Consider the following 18,773-nt stretch of genomic DNA (forward strand, 5'->3'; position numbering starts at 1 on the left):
AAGTCTGTTCTTTTTCAGAGTGGTTTTAGTTATTCTAAGTCCTTTGCATTCCCTGTGGCTTTTTAAATTAGCTTGTCATTTTCTACACAAATGTCTGCGAGGGTTTTGGATTGTGTTGAATCTGTAGAACAAACTGGAGAGGATTAAGATCTTTACAATATTGAGTCTTTCAGACCCTGAGCACTGTATACTTATTTAGTTCTTTAATTTGCCTCTGCAAAGTTTGCATTTTTTGTTTAGGTCTTGCACATTTGATGCTGTTGTAATGGTATTTCTTTAAAAGTATAATTTCTTGTAATAGTTCATGGCTGGTACATAGAGATACAGTTGATTTGTGTATATTGGTCTTTCATTCTGCAACCTTGCTAAACTCACTTATTAGTAATAGTATCTGTTTTGTAGATTTTGTTGAATTTTTGTTGGTGATGATGATGTCCGTGAATAAAAATAGTTTTACTTCTTCCTTTCCAATGTGGATGCTTTAATTTATTTTTCTTGTCTGTTGTGCTATCTGGAGCTTCGAGTACAATGTTGAATAGAAGTAGTAAGAGCAGACATTCTTGATTTATTTCTCAGTGATAGCAAGAAAGCATTCTGTCCTTAAACTGGTAATAGCAGTAGTGTTTTTTTGCTTTTTTTTTTGGTAGTTGCTTTTCACCAGGTTGAGGTTTCCCTCTTTTCTCCTTTGCTGGAGTTTTTATTGGAACGGATGTTGGACTTTCTTAAATGCTTTTTCTGCATCTATTGACATAATCCTGTGGCTTTCGTTTTTAGATTTAATGTGCTGAATTACAGCACATTAATGAGTGATCCTTCCTTCCTTCCTTCCTTCCTTCCTTTTCTTTCTTTCCTTTTTTTAAAAAATTAGCATATAATGTATTATTTGCCCCAGGGGTACTGGTCTGTGAATCATCAGACTTACACACCTCCCAGCACTCACCATAGCACAGACCCTCCCCAGTGTCCATAATCCAGCCACCCTGTCCCTCCCCCCACACCTCCCAGCAACTCTCAGTTTGTTTCATGAGATTAAGAGTTTCATGTTCGTCTCCCTGCCGATCCCATCTTGTTTCATTTTTTCCTTCCCTACCCCCACAACCCCGCACTCTGCCTCTCAAATTCCTCATGTCAGGGAGATCGTATGATAATTCTTTCACTGATAGACTTGTTTCGCTCAGCGTAATACCCTCTAGTTCCATCCACATCATAGCAAATGGCAAGATTTCATTTCTTTTGATGGCTACATAGTATTCCATTGTGTATATGTACCACATTTTCTTTATCCATTCATGTGTTGTTGGACACTTAGGTTCTTTCCATAGTTTTGCTATTGTGGACATTGCTGCTGTAAACATTCGGGTTCACATGCCCCTTTGGATCACTACGTTTGTATCTTTAGGGTGAATACCCAGTAGTGTGATTGCTGGGTCATAGGGTAGCTCCATTTTCAACTTTTTAGGAACCTCCACACTGTTCTCCGGAGTGGCTGCACCAGCTTGCGTTCCCACCAACAGTGTAGGAGGGTTCCCCTTTCTCCGCATCCTCGCCAGCATCTGTCATTTCCTGACTTGTTGATTTTAGCTATTCTGACTGGTGTGAGGTTTTGACTTGTATTTCCCTGATTCCGAGTGATGTTGAGGACTAATTCATGTGTCTGTTGGCCATTTGGATGTCTTTGCAGAAATGTCTGTTCATGTCTTTAGCCCGTTTCTTGATTGGATTATTTTTTCTTTGGGTGTTGAGTTTGATAAGTTCTTTATAGATTTTGGATACTAGCCCTTTATCTTATACGTTATTTGTGAATGTCTTCTCCCATTCTGTTGGTTGTCTTTTGGTTTTGTTGACTGTTTCCTTTGCTGTGCAAAAGCTTTTGATCTTGATGAAGTCCCAATAGTGCATTTTTGCCTTTGCTTCCCTTCCTTTGGTGATGTTTCTAGGAAGTTGCTGTGGCTGAGGTCGAAGAGGTTGCTGCCTGTGTTCTTCTCAAGGATTCTGATGGATTCCTGTCTCACATTGAGGTCCTTCATCCATTTTGAGTCTATTTTTGTGTGTGGTATAAGGAAACGTTCCAGTTTTGTTCTGCATGTGGCTGTCCAATGTTCCCAACACCATTTGTTGAAGAGACTGTCTTTTTTCCACTGGACATCCATTCCTGCTTTGTTGAATATTAGTTGACCATAGAGTTAAGGATCCATATCTGGGCTCTCTGTTCTGTTCCATTGATCTGTGTGTCTGTTTTTGTGCCAGTACCATACTATCTTGATGATTAGTATTTCAGCTTTGTAGTAGAGGTTGAAGTCTGGAATTGTGATGCCACCAACTTTGGCTTTCTTTTTCAACAGTCCTTTGGCTATTTGGGGTCTTTCCTGGTTCCATATAAATTTTAGGATTGTTTATTCCATTTCTTTGAAAAAAATTGATTTTTTTCCCGAAGATATTATATATTTACTTAACAGACAGTTCCTAGGACTGTGGGATCATGACCCAAGCCAAAGGCAGAGGCCTTAACCCACTGAGCCACCCAGGTGCCCCAAATTGATGGTATTTTGATAGGGATTGCATTAAATGTGTAGATTGCTTTAGATAGCATAGACATTTTCACAATATTTGTTCTTCCAATCCAGGAGCATGGAACATTTTCCCATTTCTTTGTGTCTTCTTCAGTTTCTTTCATGAGTACTTTATAGTTTTCTGAGTACAAATTCTCTCCCTCTTTGGTTAGATTTATTACTAGGTATCTTATAGTTTTGGGTGCAATTGTGAATGGGATTGATTCCTTAATTTCTCTTTCTTCTGTCTTGCTGTTGGTGAATAAAAATGCAACTGATTTCTGTGCATTGATTTTATATCCTGACACTTTACTGAATTTCTGTATGAGTTATAGCAGTTTTGGAGTGGAGTCTTTTGGGTTTTCCACATAAAGTATCATATTATCTGCAAACTGTGAGAGTTTGACTTCTTCTTTGCTGGTTCGGATGCCTTATTTCTTGTTGTTCTCTGATTGCTGAGGCCAGGACTTCTAGTGCTATGTTAAATAGCAATGCTGATGGTGGAAAGCCCTGCCGTGTTCCTGACCTTAGGGGAAAGGCTCTCAGTTTTTCCCCATTGAGAATGATATTCACTGTGGGTTTCTCATAGATGGCTTTGATGATATTGAGGTACATACCCTTTATGCCTATACTTTGAAGAGTTTTGATCAAGGAGGGATGCTATACTTTCTCAAATGCTTTTTAAGCATATATTGACAGTATCATATGGTTCTAGTTCTTTCTTTTATTAATGTATTGTATCATATTGATTGATTTGCGGATGTTGAACCAACCTTGAGGCCCAGGAATAAATCCCCCTTGGTCATGGTGAATATCCTTTTAATGTACTGTTGGATCCTATTGGCTAATATTTTGATGACAATTTTTGCATTCCTTATTCATCAAGAATATTGGTCTGTACGTCTCCTTTTTGGTGGGGTCTTTGTCTGGTTTTGGAATCAAGGTAATGCTGGCCTCACAAAATGAGTTTGGAAGTTTCCCTTCTATTTCTATTTTTTGAAACAATTTCAGGCGAATAGGTATTAATTCTTCTTTACATGTTTGGTAGAATTCCCCTGGGAAGCTGTCTGGCCCTGGACTCTTGTTTGTTGGGACATTTTTGATGACTGCTTCAATCTCCTTAGTGGTTATGGGTCTGTTCAGGTTTTCTATTTCTTCTTGGTTCAGTTTTGGTAGTTTATGTGTCTCTAGGAATGCATCCATTTCTTCCAGATTGTCAAATTTACTGGTGTATAGGTGCTCATAATATGTTCTTATAATTGTTTGTATTTCTTTGGTGATGGTTTTGGTCTCTCCTCTTTCATTCATGGTTTTATGTATTTGTGACCTTTCTCTTTTCTTTTTGATAAGTCTGGCCAGGGGTTTATCAATCTTATTAATTCTTTCAAAGAACCAGCTTCTAGTTTCATTGATTTGTTTTTCTGTTGTTTTGGTTTCTTTTTCATTGATTTCTGCTCTGATCTTTATCTCTTCTCCTGTTGGGTTTAGGCTTTCTTTGCTGTTCTGTCTCCAGCTCCCTTAGGTGTAGGGTTAGGTTGTATACTTGAGACCTTTCTTGTTTCTTGAGAAAGGCTTGTATTGCTATTTTTTTTTCCCCCCTCTCTGGACCACCGTTGCTGTATTCCAAAGATTTTGAACATTTTTGTTTTCATTTTCATTTGATTCCATGAATTTTTAAAATTCTTCTTTAATTTCCTAGTTGACTCATTCATTCTTTAGTAGGATGCTGTTTGGCCTCCATGTATTTGAGTTCTTTCCAACTTTCCTCTTGTGATTGAATTCTAGTTTCAGAGCATTGTGGTCTGAAAATACGCAGGGAATGATCTCAGTCTCGTGGAACTGGTTGAGACCTGATTTGTGACTCAGGATGTGATCTATTCTGGAGAATGTTCCATGTGCACTAGAGAAAAATATGTATTCTGTTCCATTGGGATGGAATGTTCTGAATGGGATATATATATATATATATATATTAGACTGGTGAATAGAACAGAGCCATACACTTGATTTTGGGTGTATTCTGGTCTTCTAGAAGAAACTACCTTCCAAATTTTAAAGAAAGAAAAACATATATATGCAAAAATAAGGGTAAACACAATGAAGGGGTGGAATATGACCGTAATGATGAAAATTTAAAAAGATTCTAAAAAAGGAATTGATAAAATAAGAAGTTGGTTGAAAAAAAATAAAAAGGAACGAATGTGATCAGGCTGGAGACTAGAACCATGTGCTAGATTTAGGGTATACTTTGATCTATTAGAAGAAATTGTGTCTCAAAATTTTAAAGAAAAAAGTCTATATGTATACAAAAAAATAAGGTTAAATATAATGAAGGGATAAAATATGACTATAACAATGAAAATTTTAAAAGATTTTTTAAATAAGGTATTGATAAGAAAATAGTTAAGAAACATTAAAATAAGAAAGAGGAAAAATTTTTAAAAATAGACCAGGTAAAAGATAAAATTAAAAAAAATTTAACTTTGAAAGACTTAAGGATCATGGGGAAAAAGCCCTGAATTCTATGTGTTGCTTCCCCTAGCTCTGGAGTTCTGCAGTTCTTTTTGATCAGTGACTTGGTCTTGGCTGGATGTTCTTGCTGATCTTCTGGGGGAGGGGCCTGTGGTAGTGATTCTCAAATGTCTTTGCCCAAGGTGGAATTGCACCGCCCTTGCCAGAGGCCAGGCTAGACAATCTGCTTGGATTCATGCTGGGGAGTTTTTGTTCCCTGAGCGCTTTCCGTAGAGCTTTGGAGGATGAGAATGAGAATGGCGGCCTCCCAATCTCTGGCTTGTAGGAGCCGAAAGCTCAGGGCCCCACTCCTCAGTGCGCCCTCAGAGAGAAGCGGTCAATCCCTCCCATCTCCCTGGTCTCCTGCTGCACTCCGTGCTCACCCGGCCTGTGACCGAACATTCCTGTCTCTGGCTCACAGCCCTGTTTGGAGTCTCCAAACCTAGCAGATTCCTGCAGCGTGGTCCCATGCCACTCCTCCTGGAGGAGGAAGGTGAGTCTCCCCGGATCTGCCACTTGTGGGGACCCTGTTTGAAGAACAGTGGCCCGAGTGTGCCTTGGATTACAGTTTAAGGTAACCGTGAGCTGAGAGCCCACTCCTCAGCTTTGTGTCTGTAGTCAGCTTCCCCACTCTGATTCCTGGGAGCTCTGCCACATTCAGACACCCCTGGTCTTCCTGTCACCCTGAGAGACCTGAGACCACACTGTTCCTGCAAGGGCTCCACCCCCCATATAGCCTCTGGAGTAATGTGCCTCCATGGAGCAGACTTCTAAAAGTTCCGATTTTGTGCTCTGCTGCTCTCTCACTTGCTGGGAGCCAGTCCCTCCCCCCTTCGTCTATCTTCCCATCTCTTTGGATTCATTTCTCCGTGTGTCCTACCTTCCCGAAAGCGGTTGATTTTCTCTTCCTAGAATAGCTGTTCTTCTTCTCTTTGATCTCCTGTTGAGTTTGTAGGTGTTCAGAATGGTTTGATAACTGTCTAGCTGCACTTCTGGGACCTGATGATATTTCAGTCTCCTACTCCTCTGCCATCTTGCTTTCCTACACTGAGTCATTCTTGATTATTAAGCCAATCTTGCATTCCTGGGATACCCCCCACTTGGTCATGACATAGTATCTTTTTTCTGTGTGTGTGTGTGTGTGTATGTGTATAATGTACTAAAATTTTGTTTAGGATTTTTTATCTGTATTTATGAGTGCACAAATCTATAGTTCCTTTTTCTTTTTTCTTTTTTAAGATTTTATTTATTTATTTGACAGAGAGAGAAATCACAAGTAGGCAGAGAGAGTGGGGGAAGCAGGCTCCCGGCTGAGCAGAGAGCCTGATGCAGGGCTTGATCCCAGGACCCTGAGATCATGACCTGAGCCAAAGGCAGAGGCTTTAACCCACTGAGCCACCCAGGCACTCCTGTAGTTCCTTTTTCTTGTTAATGACTTTTTTCAGACTTCGATTATGTGAGTAATGCTATCTTGATTGAAAGTATCCAGAGGTGTTTCCTCCTCTTCAGTTTGCTGGATGAATGCTATACACTAAATGTTTGTGTCAGGCCCACCCCCACCAATTTGTATGTTGAAACTTAATTCCCAGTGTGATCATATTAGGAGGATCGTGCCTGTAGGAAATGATAGGTCACCTTCATCAGTGGGATTAGTGCCTTTATGAAAGAGGCCCCAGAGAGCTCTCTTGTCCTTTTCTGCCATGTGAGGTTACAGTGAAAAGATAGCTGTCTGTGAACCTGGGAGTGGACCCTCACCAGACACTATGTCTGCTGGAGCCTTGATGTTGGACTTCTAGCCTGCAGAACTGTGAAAAAAAAAAAAATGTCTGTTGTTTATAAGCCACCCAGTCTATAATATTCTGTTACAGCAGCCCTAATGGACTAAGACAGTGAGTTTTTATAGAATTGGGTTTTTTTGTTTTTCCCCTTCAGTTGATAGAGTTCATCAGTGAAGCCATCTGGGCCTGAAATTTACTTTGTGGAAGGATTTTAACAACAAATTCAATTTATTTTATAGATAGAGGACTACTCAGCCTATTCATTTCTTCTTGAGTGAGTTTGTTTATGTGTTTTAAGGAGTTTGTTTATTTCATCTGCTTGTCAAGTTTTTTGGCATAAAGTTCCTTTGTTATCCCTTTAGTTGGATATATCCGTGCCCTGCAGTGTTAATTACCTACCCATAGCTGATACTGGTAATTTGTGGGTTTTTTTTTTTCTTTAATAGTATTGCTAGAGGCATATTGATTTTTTTGAAGGTTTATTAGAGACTGTGTGCATGAGTTGGGGGAGGGGCAAAGGAAGAGGGCGAGGGAGCGTCTCAAGCAGACCCCCCAGTGAGCTCAGAGCCCAGTTCAGGCCTTGATCGCACGACCCTGAGATCAAGACCTGAGCTGAAATCAAGATTCAGATGCTTAACTGACTGAGCCACCCAGGTGCCCCAGTCTTCTTGTTTTGTCAGAGGACATTTAACTTACAAATTTATCTTGTATGACAAGATGTGTGTGTTCTTTTTGGTAATCTTCCATTAAAGCCATGGATATCGTGTCAGCCATTTTTGTGAGATGCCAGCACATATGGTTTACTGATAAAGTTACTTTAATGATTGCTTCAGTGTGTCAAGCTCTATAAACTCTCAATTTCTTCTTGCTAGTAAGGAACAGGAATATATTTGCTAGAAATCAGAGTCAAGTCCAGGGGGTTAGTGAAGGTAAATTCTCGTGAATCATATTGTTGGTGGAGTAACCAGCTCTTTCCTGAAATAAGGTTTTGTACCTTGGTTCTTGTATAGGTATGAATAGAAAAAGATCTATATTCAAGGAATTATGCATAGAGCATTTTCTACTGTATCATAGTGCATTTTATTCACAGATAATATGGCCTATGCATAGCCACTGCTTAACTAATTAGGCTTTTCACCTTGTATATGTTTTACTTATCTTTTAAAGAAATGACTTCAGGTTGGGAGTGAGCATTCAGTATTTGACAAGGAGAGTTAAATAACAGCATTTGATAATTGAATTTTTTAAGTTAATATTTTAAAATATGCTGCCTTAATACCCTTTTATATACCTTCAGAAATAGAGATTTTGAAGTATTATACATTTATACCATAAGTGTTGTTAAAATTTTAAGTATTGTTACTTTTTCTTAAGTGTTGGTGCTTTTAACAAAAAAGTACATTTTACAGTTTATTGCTCTGACCTCAACCTCTCAGAGGGAAGTTTAGGGAAGTGATTGTTTCAAGTTTCTTGCTGTTCAGTCTTACAGAGATTTTCATAATCGAAGACCTGCATGTGTCATCCAGAGTGACCTTTTAATCAGACAATGTTCTTTAGATATTTAAATTCAGTTTGAAACAATAGCATCTTTAGAACTAATCTAATACTTTGTTTAGTGCTTTGGTGCACTGTAGCAATAGGCTCCTGGGTTTCTGTCTGTGAGGTCAACCTGAGATGTCCTGGGGACCAAACGTATAAGGAGGAGACTACTCTCTGTCTTGGGTTTCATTTGAAGTCTTGACCTTGACTTTCAGGATACCAAGTTGAATCCACTAAGAAGTCCTAGTGTGAGCACTTCCCATTGTTCATAACAGACCTTCCAACGTCCCTGTGCTAAGTGCACCCTTCTCCTCACTGCGCTCTGTGTGGAACTTCTGTCCCAGTGTGGTATGTTGGCTGGGTTCGGGCTGGCAGCTGAGGTACCAGTTAGCGTGTGCCAGTTACCAGTGCCCTCCAAAGTGGTTTGTCCCCCAGCATTCCCAGAGTAGGTCACTGGGCTATGTGAAGAAACCGTGAGAACTTCTATTTACTTTTATTGTTCTTACTTTTTTAAAAGTCTGTCCTTTGTGTATAATGTAAAAGCCAGTACATACATAGTTTTAAAATAATTAAATACACATATATTGCATATATGTGTTCTAATTTTGCTAATATGTATGTTTATGTGTGTTAATTATATGTGTGCTAATTTTGCGAATAGTGGTATATGATTAAAATGTCTTGAGACCACGTAAGACTTTTCTGGAGCTTCTAGACAAGGGTTTTTATTTAGTGATCCAGCAGTTTTCTCTATAAATCAGCTTCATCATATGCAAGATTTTATGTGTGTGTCTGTGTGTGTGTGCATCTCTTGTTTTTCTTGTGAAGAGATCTATGGCCCTCACCAGATTGTCAAAGGAGTCTTTGATCCTAAAGATCAAATAAACTACTTATCTGGGATCCTTGGGCTGAAATCATTGAAATTTGTTTTGGAAGGACTGCATCCTGTCTATAGATAACTTCCTAGGTTAAATTAAATGGTACTTTGTTTGAAAACTACAATGCGTAATTAGATCTGTATTCCTTTTGACAAAGTAAATTTTTTTGTTCATTTTTTTTTTTTTTTTGAAGATTTTATTTGTTTGAGAGATAGCACGGGGCAGGGGGCAGAGAGAGGCAGCCTCCCCACTGAGCAGGGAGCCTGATGTGGCCTCATGGGGCTCGATCCCAGGACCCTGAGATCATGACCTGAGCCGAAGGCAGACACTTCTCCGACTGAGCCACCCAGGTGCCCCAGAGAAAGTGACCTTTTATTAAGGCTTTGAGAAACTGCAGCCGAGCTTGTTGTCATGACTTACGATTTGTGGTCTATGTGGCATATTCTCCTGGGTTCTGGGTCCCTTCACCTTCCTTAAGAAGATATTTTATTGTATGTTTTCATTAATCTTCTCTTTAAAATATTATGGTAACTATTGTCTCTCAAGTTCAAATACATTGGCCCTGTGTAAATGTGGCCATAGAAGAATTACTTTTTAGGACACGTGGGTGACTGAGTTGGTTAAGCATCTGCCTTCAGCTCATGTCATGATCCCAGGGTCCCGGGATCGAGTCCCACACCGGGCTCTGCTCAGCAGGGGGCCTGCTTCTCCCTCTGGGTGCTGCTCTCCCTGCTTGTGCTCTCTCTTTCTCTGACAAATAAAATCTTTAAAAAAAACAATTAAAAAGGAACTAGCTCTTGAAACCTCCTACTATTGGGATGCTTTTGGGTATGAAGGTTATTCTGTTGTCTGTATGCACTGCTTTTGTGGAGTCTGGCCGTGTAGGGGTGATGGGATTGCTTTGGTGGGAACGAGCGCTAAGTTCAAAAGTCAGCTGATAGAGGGAAGTTGGGTTACTCTTGAAATCCTTAGACCACTCAAACAATAACGGGCTGCAGGATTTGGTTTATACCGTCCTTTATGTTTACAATTTTGTATGGCCCCAGATAACTCCAGTTTCTTCCCTGAAGCTTGGCAGCAGTCTCGTCATCTGTTGCTTGACGAACTACCTGAGTGCCATTACTTATTTACCAGGGGTCGGAGGAGCTCTAACATTCATGTATTCTTTCCAGTAAATATTTGGCTTAGGGCACATTATTACTAAATAGAATGACTATTTGAATTATTCTTTTGAATAAAAAGACTTTTAAAAATGTGTATAGGTGAATTTAAGTAACTTCACTGTATATATGAGAAAACTGCCTTTTCTGGATTTGCCATTTTACTCTTCAAGCCTGTGGTGTCCCGCTCAGGTTAATAATGCTTTTATCCCCACTGCCCCCCACCCCACCAACCCAGAAAGGAATCACCCTAGTTGTTGATTCGTTTATGTAGTAACTACTAAGACGTGGACAAGCTTTGCTCCGGGCATTGGGATTATAGGGGTGAAAAAAAACACAGTCCCTTTTCTCATAGAACTTACGTACTAGTGGGAAAGTCGGCAAAAAATAAACCAGAAAGGAAAAGAAGTATTTCCAGTAGCATGTGTTACAAAGATGTGTAATCAGGGTAGACGACCTTGGAGGGTCTGGCTGTTTCATGTGGAGGAAACAGGTGCCCTTTCTAAGGAGGTGAGGTTTGACCTGGGAGCTGCACGAAGAGAGGGACCACGCGGCAGAGAGGTGGGAGCTAGGAGGGCGTGTCCAGTGCTGCCTCCTCCCTCAGGACCCTTGTTTCCTTTTTCAGTTGAGCACACTGTGCCCTTTCTCTCCGTGAGCAGCGCAGCAGATCTCCGGTCGATGCACGTGGACTGAGTGGCAAGGGACAGTCACTCCAGCCTCATCACTTCCAAGAGGCTGTGGCATATGGAGAGAGTCGGTTAGGACCGGCTGGGTTTGTTCCACAAGTTAACGATTACAAATTCTGACTGGGGTTCCAACTAACAGATGAGAAAGTCCACGGAGTTTTATCTACTTGTACTTGATTGTGTAATGAATTTAAATATATCGTACCTGTTTTTATTAAGGGTTATTTTATTTATTTTTAACAGGAATCACTAGATTTGATCTACTTGGAGACTTTGGAAGGTTCAATTGGCTGGGAAATTTCTATATTGTATTATCCTACAATTTGCTTTTTGCTATTGTGACAACACTGTGTCTGGTCAGGAAATTCACCTCTGCTGTACGAGAAGAACTTTTCAAGGCCTTAGGTAATCCCGAGGGTCATGGGCATTTTTCTCTCTTTCTGCTAATTTTTAGTTTTGTCATTTGGATTAATCTTCATCTGTTCATTTTTCCTACTATGTATAACCATAGAGATTCCACTTCTGACCCGCTACTTACTGTTTATGGTCTCCTGTGAAATTACCTCGTTAAGCCTCAGCTTTGTCATCTGTAAAATGGTGACAGTCTCTTCTCTCAAGGACTGTTTTGAATATTAACTGGAATGTTTATTTTAAGGGCCTGAGCAGATTCCTGGCACATCATATAAGATCAGTAAAATCAGCTTTTTTATTACGATGATGGTGGTCGAGGCGAGGTGAAGCTGTTAATGGGCTGGAGACTTCGTTTTTGGTAGTGAAACCACTTACCACTTTTTAGTTACAGATTTCTTTTGATTACGTGGACTTTATAGGTATCAGGCTGATCCATAATTCTCCACAGTAAGCCGAGTAACTCAGGATAAAAATAATAATATTCTTGTCGTTAATAGGAGGGGGGCTTTCATTATCATGTATTCCATAAGTCACATGCATTGTGATAGTCTTAAAAAAACTTTCGGTTTGGCTACGATATAAAGGGTATAAATGAAACTTATAAATGAGCTTTTCATGCCCATCAACATTAGCACTAAACATTTTATATGTTTTTATTTTATTTTATATTTTTTATTAGTTTTATTTTATATTGTAGGAATACCAGGGCAATATAAACTATCTTGCTATATAAACCCTCTTGGGTTTGGAGTAATTTTAGAATAAAAGAAGGGAAAGGCAGTGATTTATTATAGAAAATCCTGACATTAGGTCATTTACCTAACGTGACATCTTTTGAACGCTTGTACTTTGTGTTCCATTGTGGCTTTTAGCTATTGCAAAAGGCTACATAGTGATTGATTCATTAAGGTCCCCATAACTTCAACCTTCTGAGCAACAATAGAGCTTCGCACCCCACCAAGTTCTTCCAACTCTGTGATTGAAGGGATGACCTTTGGGAAGGAAAAAAGACTTCAAATTATCTATTCATCCATATTTTCCTAAATTCGCCCCGTGAGCAGATGGCCGGTACAGCAGTGCCTGCAAGCGGAAGTGACAGCTCGTTTCAGCTGGAGCAGCGGGTACTTGATGGATTTTCAGGCCTCGCTTTCAGAACGCTGGCCAGGTTAAAAGCTGCAGGGTGAGGCGGGAATCAGCAGCTCTCTGAACCAAATGTCTAAAGGTAGAACTTCATGTTTAAGGCCTCGGTAGCATCAGTGAGATGCGTTAGCGGTGTGTGGGATGACTTCCCCCTTCCCGGTCACCAACATGGACAGTTGTAGATGAAGCGCAGTGAGTTTGGTTTTGAGTTAAGTATTCTGGATCTCTTCTTTTGAAGGAAGTCTTTATTAATATAGTGAAATTTCGGTCAACCTAAGGTGAGGTCACGTATGTTGTGTCGGCTCTTTGACCATAACAGGCAGTCGAATTATCAAGACTTGTGTAAAACTAATAGATAGATTTGCTTTTTTTGCCCAAGTGTTTTCTGTTACTCTTTGGAATGCTTGAGGGAAGAAATGCATTATACATAGAAAAAGATCCTCATTAAGTATATGTAATAGTGTATAATCTGAGATCTTAAATCTGATTTCATTGGGAATCATAATTTGATTACAAAATTTAACCCATCTCCCCCCATCCCTTTGTTTTGTAGTCCTTTCTGCTGCTTCTGTGTCCATTGATAAGGATAGTACTTGTCTCCGAGTATCTGGTACACAGTAGCTAAAAACCTGGTCATGGGGGAGGCGATTGCTTCTGCAGAGAGAGACATTACAGTTCTGTTTTTTTGTTTTGTTTTGTTTTGTTTTGTTTTTTTAAGATGTGGACCCTGTGCTGCACCCAGGTTTTAGAAGTAATAATGGAAATAATCTATCCTCCAGGGGGATTCCTTTTCACTTCGAGCACTGATCACCGCTCTGCTGCTCTCTCCACGGCCTTCCTTTTCGAACAGACCCTGTCTAAAGGCGCCTCCCCACACCCAGCAGCCACGGGTTCCTGTTGTCACTCAGTGGTCTGGCCATTCCCGGGGCCAGAACTGTTGCTTGGATTGGATTGCTTTCTTTTTTCCTTCCCATTCATCCATCATAGACAGGGTCAGTTTTACCTTTTCTTTCATTAAGATATGCAGGTGGTAGAAACTTCAAAATTCAGAGTGCTGTGTTGACTTAAGAGCAGTATAAAATTGCTTAACAGCCAGGTAGACAGATTTCTAGAATCTTAGGGGAATCGAATCTTATCCAAGTGTGTTTTTGATGTGTCACAAAGGCTGAGCCTCATAAAAATGTTTGCTCACCATCTTTTCCATAGATGAGCTGGTTATGTATTCTTGAACATCGTTGTTGCTTCGTCTGATTAATAAGTGCTGAGAGCTTTGGTGCCACATAAACTCTTACATTTCCTTCTATCTGATCTCCCTGTTGAGTTGCACAGTATTGTTGTATATATCAGGCATATTATGTAAATGACTGATGGGTGATACAGGGGGAAACTAATGTAACTTTTAAAGATAGTGATAATTTTTTTATTCTGTGAAGTATCTTTGAATAATGAAACATTTATGTTCCATTTATTCTTTTGCCATTTCTTCTCCTTTTCTTTATGCCATGTTTTCCATTGTTTCTCCTCTTAATTACATGCTTCATACTTTGGTGGGTCTTTCTGTATGTCTTCCTGTATGTATACTTGCTTGTGTGTATTTTAAAACAAAAGTGGGATCATACTTGCCTCATGTTAGTTCCCCTGGGAAGCACACTTCGGGGCTCGGACAAGCTTGGAGGAGCAGGTGTATGAGAGGGTGCTCTTGGGATTGGTCTGGAGGGCAGGAGGTGGAGAAGGAACTCACTGTGCTGAGAGAAGAAACCAGTAGCTTCCTTGGGCCCCAGAGCTGCAGAGTTGAGGAGAAGGCATGACTTCCTGAGAGACAACTGTCCTCTGCTTAGGCCCCCAGGGAGCCTCCAGTGGGGACAAGAGATCTTTCACCCTAAAGGGGGTCTGGCCAGCACATCACAGCTTTCTCAGTAACCCTTGACACTCCGCCTCGTTAGCCCTCTGCCCACCTGCGCCACAGTACATCATTTCTCACCATTTTCTTAATTTTTCTGCAGGGCTTCATAAGCTCCACTTATCAGATACTTCAAGGGATTCAGAAACATCAAAGCCGTCTGCAAACGGGCATCACAAAGCACTGTGAGACACGCAGCAGCTCTCTGCGATCAAGGACCCGGGAGCCCCACACTCCCGACATCCCCGCCGGTCCGAAATGACACGCACTGACTGGGCTTCACATTTAGGGCCGGGGCCTGGCAGCACCGTTTCTTCCATAACCTCCTGAGAACTTGGCTGCCGCAAGCCTTCTCCTTTAGCTGTGTGAAGGACCCCACAGTTTCCAGCCAGACGCGGCTCCGTAGGGCAGCACATTCTTCTGTGGACACATTTGCTTGCATCAGTTGATACAATCACCCATATGGGAATATTAGGAAAGGCAAACTTGGGGGCTTTCTAAGAATTCAGTTCAATCCCATTATATATTTTATTCAAAATGGAGAAGGCATCGTGAAAGGCATCCTGGTATTTGGATATGAAGTGAAGGCCCCGCAAAAAAGCAGGTTTGCGGACGCCGCCATTGCAGTGGGGGCATCGGAGCGGTAGTGCGCAAAGCTGTTCACTTCCTTAAAGAAAAAGACAGACGCGTAGTTCTGGTTATATTTCAGAATGATATCGGTTGGACTTTGAGTTGAGGGAAAAATAAGAAATTCTTTTGAAAACCTGATCCGTGGTAGAACAGCATGGGAGACCTTCCACTGTACGGAGTGTGGTCAGCTACGTAGGAAGTTATCTGTGATCATAGTTCTCTGACATTTTATGTGTATAGAATTCAGTATTACCTCTCGTAACATAGTTGCCGGTGTCGAATACACTTGTAACTTAGATTTTGCCTTATAGGCTATATGTACACTCAATTTTTTTAAGCTTTTTTCCTAAAGTCTCTCAGTTCCTTGTTCTCCTGTGTCCATTATGAAACTACAAATGCTCTGTGGTAGAAACCCCTTCTGTCAACACATTATTCAGGCCTGGGCTCCTTTTGTATATGCCGGTTTAAACCTCAGACTCGCTAAAGTTACCAGTTTGACACCCAGGGGCACAGTATCAGCATTCATGATGTACGAATAGTTTTTCAGTGTTTCATGATCTGATAATCACTCAGTTACTAAGTTGTAAATAATTCTGGGGATGGCTTCTTGACGTTAAGTCCATTGAATAAAAACTGTAAAATTGTACTCTGTGTTACCATCCATCCCCTCGGATAGAGTACTGGAGACTGTGCATGCAGAAATAAGAGATGAGCCCCTTTGCCCACACTTCGTAGTTACGCAGTCTCTGTAAATGCGTATGTTCACATGCACTAAGTGTATGGCAACAGATTGTCTGTGTTCAGACAAAAGTAAAAGAACATTTTTCTCAAATTGTTGAGTTTAAAGGGGGTTTTTTTGGAGAAATTTATGAAAATCAGGCTGTATATACTTGACATAAAAAATTGCCACTTAGAGCCAAAATAATAAGAAAATTTTATCTGTGTATTCCTAAGTTCCATTGTGTACACCTCTCCTTTATTTAACCTCTGCACTTCCTTCCGAGCTTCTCTGCTCACTAAAATACAGTCCGGTTTTAAAATGAAAGAACGTTTTGTGATTCTAAACAACACTCCGTAAATTGGTAAATCTCTCCACGTAGGAGCTGCATACTGAGAAAATTAATAGAAGTTGGCCATTTCCTAATTTCACTGGTAGTTACACCTATTTAAACATTAAATGCAGGCTGTGGTTTTTCTGAAACTTGCTTGCAATCCATATTTTGAGCAAACTAGGTCAAGGGGAGAAGAAAAAGAAAGTTCTTTATATAAAAGAACCTCACTTGTAACTTACACTAGTTTCTGGGCACATCCATAGGAAGTTTTTGGGTATTTGTAAGATGTCTGAAAATTTCTGAGTAAAATATTAAACTTTTCAATGTCTGTATCAATTCTTTGTTCATTTGAAAGTTTCTTTCCAGTGGAAAACTTAGGCCAGGTTTGGATTAGTGAACAGTGGAGTGTATTATAAATTCCTGCAGCTGTTACTGGGTACATCCTCATTGCTTTTGAGACAGGATACAGTTCACATGGAAGGATGGCTGGAATCTTGGGTCTCAGATGCCTTCTGTGGGGACAAGTGCAGGTGGTTACGTACTGTTTGCTGCGTGAGTACAGCAGCTTGGGGTTCCACAAAGAGTTTATTCCTGGTTACGTACACAGGAGTCTTCCTCTTGAGTGAGAGACTTAGTCTGAACACAGATGCTTCCCTTGGACACACGGGAGGCTACATGAGGCCATGACGGAAATGGGTGGCAGCGCACTAAGGCCGAGCACTTGGAGTCTGGAAAGCACAGGTGCACCTCAGGCCTTTCATTTGTTGTAGTTGTGCTGACCAAGGAGGAGGCAGGGGTCCTGATGCCGGAGTGCCCTGTGCCCGTGATTAGAGCGGCCCTGGGGATGGCCCCGGTGTTCTCATTGGGTGTGGGGCATCTAGGTGACTGTGTGAAGTCAGACGCTCTGTTGACTCTTTCTCACTTTAGGATCCACTTTAAGGGGCATTAGACACTGTAGTTAAACAGTTTCTGGAGGCGACTTACCAACTCTAAATATTCCTTGGTTCTGCAATACTCATTTTGAAATTCTAAGTTTCATGGATGATAACATTTGTAATTTTTACTGATTTTTCCAAGATATTTCTTAGATTCAGTATTTACTTAGCTTTACATATATTCTTTATAAAAACAGACCTGCTCTAAAAGAAGAGACTGTAAAAATCGCACACCCATGCACGCGCACACGTGCACACACGCGCGCTAGCTGCTTCAGGCCACATCGTGACTTTGGTTGATCACTGGATGAGAATGAAGTCTTCTGCATGGTTTGACTCTTGCATGTGTTCGAGGAGTGTACTGCGTGCCCCTGTTCTCAGGGGCTTGGACATCAGCCTTGCCTTGCTGGAGCATAATAGACCTGTCTGTGCACCCATAACCACTTAAGCTGCCCACAGCACAAGCTCACGGCCTTTGAAAACCCTATGTGGTTTTCTTTGTTAGCACAGTGTTTAATGTATAAAGGCAGAGTTCTTAAAATAATTTTTTTTAAATAGGAGTATATATGTAGTACTGGCTTAAAAAACTGGTATGTTACTTTTAAAATAATGTTTAGATGCACTGGTATATTACTTTTGTTTACAGAGTGTTCTGTTTACAAATTATCTGTTGGCCTTGTTTGTTTCTATGAGATTCTTTTAGTGTGACTTTAAATGTCTTAGAAATTAAAATTTTACAAAAAGTGATTTCATGTTTTGGTTTAAAAGCATTCAAATGTGTTTTTGTTTTTGTTTTAAATCTTAAATACCATCGTGGCTAAAACTTAAGGGTGTATGTACGTTACTTCCATGTCAATTTTATAAAGGGCAGTAATGGTTCTGGTGAGATGTTGGACTGAGGAAGAAATGAACGTTTTCTCTCCTTTTTGTTGTGGAGTTATTGGTCGATGAATTTCTTCCAACCATTTGCAGCTAAAATGTAGCATCAGCAATTGAAATCACGTATGTCATGTAATTCTTTGAGTTACTTAGAAGTATTTGATTCTTCTAATCTTTTCCATAAAAGGAATGAGCCACGCCTACGTGGTTGGGTCTGGCAGCTTAATCCAGAGCTCTCGGAAGAGTAAATGGCATCGGCATCTGCTGAATTCACTGAGAGACAGAAGCCTTTGCAGCAATGGCTCTCCAGCTTTCTGACCACAGGAAGAAATACTTTTTGCATTGTAATACACACACACACACACACACACACACACACACACACACTTCTATACATGTAAACAAATATTTAACAAAGTAGTACCTACTTTTACTATATGCGATGACTGCTGGCATTTTCTGTTCTATATTTTAGAATACTAGACACAAACCACACTAATACTAGTGAATGGTCAACTTTCATTTGAAAAACATGATTTCCAGGATCTAGTTGAAAGATGAATGAACACAAGAACTTTTTTTGGCTTTTGAATATTAGGTAAAATTCATTATTGCAAATACCAGTGAAGCCAAAGTATTATCTATGCATGCATGTTACTTGTTGCACTGCAAAAAAATGTAATTAAAATCAGTAGAAATTGCTGAAACTCCAAAAACTGGATTTT

At 40.3% G+C, this 18,773-nt stretch overlaps 1 protein-coding gene across 3 annotated transcripts in view; it reads left to right on the plus strand.

Moving 5' to 3' along the window:
* Positions 1-17,914, plus strand: part of LMBR1 (limb development membrane protein 1) — a 157,509-nt gene extending 139,595 nt beyond the window's left edge. For 2 of the 3 annotated variants that reach the window (XM_032303985.1, XM_032303988.1), the window contains 2 exons: positions 11,345-11,506; positions 14,656-17,914. In XM_032303985.1, the coding sequence (XP_032159876.1) occupies positions 11,345-11,506; positions 14,656-14,741 (248 nt within the window). In that variant the 3' untranslated portion in view covers positions 14,742-17,914. The remainder of the gene's footprint in view (positions 1-11,344; positions 11,507-14,655) is intronic. The other variant, XM_032303987.1, reaches the window with a different exon arrangement.
* Positions 17,915-18,773: the final 859 nt, after the last annotated feature.

Source organism: Mustela erminea, chromosome 11 (assembly GCF_009829155.1).
Source record: "Mustela erminea isolate mMusErm1 chromosome 11, mMusErm1.Pri, whole genome shotgun sequence".
NCBI classification, from domain to species: Eukaryota; Metazoa; Chordata; class Mammalia; order Carnivora; family Mustelidae; genus Mustela; species Mustela erminea.